Source organism: Talpa occidentalis, unplaced genomic scaffold, assembly GCF_014898055.3.
Source record: "Talpa occidentalis isolate TD23 unplaced genomic scaffold, MPIMG_talOcc4v2.1 talOcc4.16, whole genome shotgun sequence".
Classification (NCBI taxonomy): domain Eukaryota; kingdom Metazoa; phylum Chordata; class Mammalia; order Eulipotyphla; family Talpidae; genus Talpa; species Talpa occidentalis.
This window is the reverse complement of record NW_023601653.1, coordinates 71,163,801-71,169,670: the sequence shown is the minus strand read 5'-3', so window position 1 is coordinate 71,169,670 and position 5,870 is coordinate 71,163,801. Positions and strand designations below refer to the sequence as shown.

General features: G+C 51.5%; 1 protein-coding gene across 1 annotated transcript; it reads right to left on the bottom strand.

Moving 5' to 3' along the window:
• Positions 1 to 452: 452 nt before the first annotated feature.
• LOC119247807 (MAP/microtubule affinity-regulating kinase 4-like) lies at positions 453 to 3,522 on the bottom strand. Its single transcript, XM_054696502.1, has 2 exons — positions 1,211 to 3,522; positions 453 to 676 (listed from the first exon to the last, which is right to left on the bottom strand). The coding sequence occupies exon 1, from the start codon at positions 3,098 to 3,100 to the stop codon at positions 1,418 to 1,420; it is 1,683 nt and encodes a 560-aa protein (XP_054552477.1). The 5' UTR covers positions 3,101 to 3,522; the 3' UTR covers positions 453 to 676; positions 1,211 to 1,417.
• Between the last annotated feature and the right edge of the window lie 2,348 nt (positions 3,523 to 5,870).

The following is a 5,870-nucleotide window of genomic DNA, read 5'->3' as shown; positions in this document are numbered from 1 at the left end:
ACTTCCTTGGTTGGCCGGGGATGGAACTCCTGCTGCAGAGGCTGCCCAGAGCTTCCCAGTGCCGTGCTGAACCCCTCGTGCCACCAGGGAGGCCCCACTTTGGAAGACATTGTACCAATTCTCTACAGCTGAGTGTCTTTCTGATGGTAGAAGGTACATGAACACTTCATACCCATAGAAGCACACACATGCACACACACTTGTACAGACTCACATGCACACACTTGCACAGACACAGTGTAAGACAGGCACACGCACCTAAAGAAAATAGTCCAAATACCTAATTACATACTTATTGGTAGGTCTGTTTCACTATCCTATTTCACTGTATTACCACCATATGACCACTTTGATTTTTCTGAAACTTTCTATAAATTTCACTGCTGCTGATAGGAATTTTAAAGGAAATTTCGGCATCTGACGACCCATGTGTTGGAAGTATGGGCGCATTCATAAATGTGAAGCAAATACGTTCAGTTTCAAACACTGATTTATTGTGTCATGGGATAGACAGTTTCAACAATCCATTTCAGACTGTCTCCTTGCAGGCAGGGAAAGAGCATGCAGATGCCTCTATGCCCCAGCGCCCCAGGGGCAGAGCAGGTCCCCTGGAGGTCCATCCTGCAGTGGGAAGCCAGTCTGTCCATCACGGCCCCCTCCTCGGGCCATCCCCGACCTGCGTTGGAAGAGAAGAGCCAATAAAGCCCAAGCACAGAGTTACCTGTTTAGGATACTCTTTTGTTAGTGAAATCCCCCAGGGAGTGCTGCACAGACTTAGATTTGACAAGGCTCAGATGGAAACCAGGAGGCCCTAGGAGCCGCCACTAGCTAGAGGGTGAGCGAGTCTCCAACTTGGAATTTCAGTTTTTAAAAGCGGCCAACCCAGGGGGACTTGCTACCGTGGATGTCAGTCCATGACAATGCCAGTCAGACATCCTCTGCGCCATCCGTGTGCCCAGGGGCCGACAGCAGGGAACTCCCAGCAAGGGGCAGGGTGGCCCTCCCCGGACAGAGCCTAAGAAGGGGAAGCAAGGCCCAGGGTTTGGAGCCTCTGGCCCTGGGGCCTCTGGAGGCTCCGCCCACACAGCTCTACACCCCTCCTGGGGCCCTGCACCTGCTCAACTGCCTCCCACCCCTCCTCTCCCCTCCTCCACCCACTCTGCTCCCCTCCAGGTGCTTCACCAGTTCCGTCGCCCTCTGGGACCTTCACCTGCTCTGCTGCTTGGACTTCTGTGCCCCCGGACATCTGTGCTCCATGTCTGTGCGTCTCATGCTGCTCCTGGCCCCTCTGACTGGACCAGCCCCTGGCCCCTCTCCAGAGCCTCGACCTCCCTTGGTGTGCTCCTTTTCACCTTGGCCACTGGGTGGCTGCCCTTTGCGGGTGCGGTGAATTCGTCAGAGTGTGGTGGTTATATTCTTAGTCTTTGTGGTGGTTTCTTCTATGCAATGGTGCGCAGAAACAGCAGACGTTCAATATAGCGCTGATTATTCTCCTCACTCTGGCCTTGCCGCTTTGCCTGGCCTTAAGGGTGGAATCCTGCCTTTCTGCAGGGGCCAGCGCATTACTTTGGGGCAGGAGGCGAGAGCCACTGCTTGAGGGCGGTCTTAGGGAGGTGATGGAGGGTGGCGGGGCTGGGCTGGGGGTTCTGCTCCTGCCTTTCAGGCCCCCCTCCAGCTGGGAGCCCGGCAAGGTGGTGGTGGTGTGCTCCCAGGCATCCTCCATGGGGGGGCCTGGGAAGGAGGTGGTTCTGATCTGCAGGGCCTCCTCCAAGAGTGGGCCTAGCATGGAGGGGATGCACTGCCCCCAGGCGTCCTCCAGCGGGGGGCCTAGCACAGAGATGGTGCTGTTCTGCAGCTGGGGGCCCGGCCTGGAGGTAAAACTCCGCTCCGAGGCTTCCTCCTGCAGGGAGATGCTCACGGGCGAGGTCTTGCACGCCCACACCTCAGGCTGCAGGAGGCTCTCCTCCCAGTCCAGGTCACATTGTGTGGCAGTGGGAGCGAAGTGCTCCTGGGAGGAGGCCTGGCTTGGCCCCTCCCCCTCGTCCCACTGCCCCTCCCCCTCCTCCTCCCCACCGCAGAGTGTCTGCTCTGTCCCCATGACATCATTAAAACTTCCCTCCGCAAGGACACTGACAATTTCGGGCCTCCAGCAATCCTGGCGGACCTCGGCTTCCATCACGGCCATGCCGTGGTGGCCGCCGGCCGGCTCCCCCAAGGGCGGGGATCCCTTCATCTGGACCCAGGGGTGTTCGATGACGCTCTCTAGGGTGCTCCGACTCTGGGGGTCCAGCACCAACATCTTACTGAGGAGGTCCCGGCACTGGTCCGAGAGGTAGTCAGGCTTGTAGTAGTGCGCGCTCAGGACGCTGGCCCGGAGTTCCTGGCAGCTGGTCCCCGCGAAGGGCAGCTCCCCGGTGAGCATGTTGTAGAGGGTCACCCCCAGGCTCCAGACGTCCGCCGTGGGGCCTTTGTACGTCTGGTGGAGGTAGATCTCGGGGGCCAGGAATTCCGGGCTGCCGCAACAGGTGCTCAGGCCCTCGTCGGCGCACCGGACACTGAGCCCGAAGTCCGCCAACTTGATGTTTCCGTTGTCGTCCATGAGCAGGTTCTCGGGCTTCAGGTCCCGGTGCGCGACGCCCTTGCTGTGGCAGTACGAGAGGGCCGAGAGCACCTGCCGGAAAATGCGGCGGGCCTCGCTCTCGGGCAGGCGCCCGCGCTCGTTGAGGTAGCCCTCCAGGTCGCCCCCTTTCGCCAACTCCATCACCAGCATGACCTCCGCCCCGGTGTCCACTACCTCAAAGAGCCGGACGATGTTTGGGTGGTGCAGGGCGCGCATGCAGCCCACCTCGCGGGCCAGGAACTCGCGGCTGGGCATCTTGGCCTTGCGCATGATTTTGACGGCCACCTTCCTGCCGGTGCGGGCGTGCTGCGCCAGCTTCACCTTGGAGAAGGAGCCCTCCCCCAGCGTGCGCAGCATCAGGTAGTGTTTGAGCTTGGCCTCCTTAGGAGCGAGGCGCTTCGTCATAGCGAGTGCGGACCCCGGCTCACTACGCTCACGGCCCTGGCTGTTCTCAAACGGCCCTGAAATACCTCTCCTCATAGCTCTAGCTCTATTATCTTAACAAACGTACTATTAATCTAATATTAATAGTAATCACAAAACACCCACTAAGCTAACTAAATGCTAATAGTGCTACCTTCACTCTCCCAACAGTACTAACTATGCTACCCTTACTAACAATGCTAATACTAACTAGCTACACGCAAAGATAAATGAAGATAATGTAAAAATATGATAAAAACAAACGAATCACAAACTAACCACAAAACATAGAACAACAACAAAGACAAAACGAACAAACCACAAGAGAACAAACGACAATCAGAAACTAACAAGTAAAATAAAAAAAATACACAAACAACGAAGGGAAAAACACAACAAACAACAAATAACAACAGAAGGGAAAATGGGGGAAATCAAAAAAACAGAAAAAGAAAAAAAATTCAAAACGGAAATTAAAAAACCAAAAATTAAAATAATAAAACAAAAAATAAAATAAAATACTAAAAAAATTAAAATAATAAAGGAAAATAATTAAAAATAGAAAAATAAGCAAATAAAGCAATAAAGGAAAATAAGAAAAAACAAAGAAACAAAATAACTAAAATAAAGAAGGAAAATAAAGAACTAAAGTAAATGAGTAAATAAATCAATCAAAAGAAAACCCAATGATCCAAATCGCGCTCTCTCTCCCTCCGCTGTCCGAGTCCACAGGTCACTATCCCAAAGCTTCCTGGCTCTTAAGGACACAGATGCAGGCCGGGCAGGGCTTATATAGGCTCTGCCTGGCGGCGCCATCACAGTGGCTCTTTATGGAGTCAGAGCCAGAAGCCGCAGCCATTGGCTGAGGGAAACCCCAGTGGTTTCTCAGCCTTAATGAAAAAGCAGCTGCCAAGAGGCGTGTTTATAGGACTTACTAGGGATTGAAATTTACCCAGTTAAAGAAAACCGGTAGAATGCTTGAGAGGCCGTTTCATGTGTAGTGAGAAAACCTTTCTGTCGGCTCATCAATCACCATTCTGCGACCTCTTTTTTTTCTTTTTTCCCATTTTCTGTACTACCATCACCACCATCCTCACTGTTGTGGTTTTTGGAACCTGTGGGTTTAGAGTGCGGGGTCCTTGGGTTCACCCTGGGAAAGGTGTCACCAGAGCTCCCATTTTAGCGACACTCGGCGCGTTTCCCAGGCGACTTTCTTCACGAGACAGAGACGTTGGTTATATTTCAAGGGCAGGTTGATTAGGGAAGGGATAAACCAGTGAAAGACCCTTGCAGAGACACAAGCGGGCAGGAAGAGCTGCCCCAGAAGGGACAGGTTCGCTGAGAGAGGCCTGCATGGTCGCAGGCGGGCCTGCGGCCTCCACAAGGGCAGGCAGGAGACTGTTGTCCTTCAGAGGAAAGAGTTGGTGAAAAGAGGCACCTGCATAGTCACAGGTGGGCAGAGGGATGGCTGCCCAAGCCTGTGCAGACATTGCACTGATACAGTCTCCTTCTGTTTTGGAGAGGTCACTCCTTGTGAGCCTCAGTTGGTTGCTAATTTTGGATAACTATGCAGAATCTGAAAGGGACCTAGATTCCACAATGGGCTCAATCTCCATATCTTTACCTTTGGATGCTCACTTGCTCACTGGGATGCCTGCTTGGATGTTATGCTTTGTAATCTAGGGGTCTGGTGCCTCAGGATACTAGTCTGAGCCTAAGGATCTTGGTTTCCATAGCTGTGTCAATGGCTATGCTAATCTCTTCTCTTCTACCCCCCACCTCCTTGTGTGAGCCAGGTTTCTGGTCTTGTGGCACACCTCTTTTCAGTTTTTTTTTTTTTTTTTTTTTTTCTATTCTTGTCCTCCATCAATCACCACCATCATCACCATCATCACCACCATCAACATCACCACCACCATTATCACCACCACCATCTTTACTTAAAAAGGTTATTATGTGCCAGACACCATGCTAAGCATTTTACATGTATTTTAACATTTATGTTTCTCATCACACAGTCCTGTGAGAGAGAGATATTTTTCCCATTTTTGAAGATGAGTAAACTGAGGAACTTGGCCAAGTTCATATGTGACAGGATAGTGTGGTCCAGGACCCCAAGCTCAGCTGTCCGGTTCTAGGTGCTTCTCGAATCCACATATGTATGACCCACCTGTGGATTTTTCTAAAAGGTAGATTTTTTTCTTTTTTTTAAAGATTGATTGATTTATTTATACAAGCACTGGGTACAGTCAGAAGCGCAAGAGGGTGAAAGAATTCACCAGAGCCAGAGCGGGGAACAGAATAGGCAGAAGACAGAAGTACACTGCTGAGGGGAGTAGGGGTGAGTCAGGAAATGTCTGCCTTCTGTGGGTCAACTTCCTTGGTTGGCCGGGGATGGAACTCCTGCTGCAGAGGCTGCCCAGAGCTTCCCAGTGCCGTGCTGAACCCCTCGTGCCACCAGGGAGGCCCCACTTTGGAAGACATTGTACCAATTCTCTACAGCTGAGTGTCTTTCTGATGGTAGAAGGTACATGAACACTTCATACCCATAGAAGCACACACATGCACACACACTTGTACAGACTCACATGCACACACTTGCACAGACACAGTGTAAGACAGGCACACGCACCTAAAGAAAATAGTCCAAATACCTAATTACATACTTATTGGTAGGTCTGTTTCACTATCCTATTTCACTGTATTACCACCATATGACCACTTTGATTTTTCTGAAACTTTCTATAAATTTCACTGCTGCTGATAGGAATTTTAAAGGAAATTTCGGCATCTGACGACCCATGTGTTGGAAGTATGGGCGCATTCA

Excerpts from the sequence above, each read along its gene's own strand:
- LOC119247807 (XM_054696502.1), bottom strand. The coding sequence starts at position 3,100 with ATGAGGAGAGGTATTTCAGGGCCGTTTGAGAACAGCCAGGGCCGTGAG.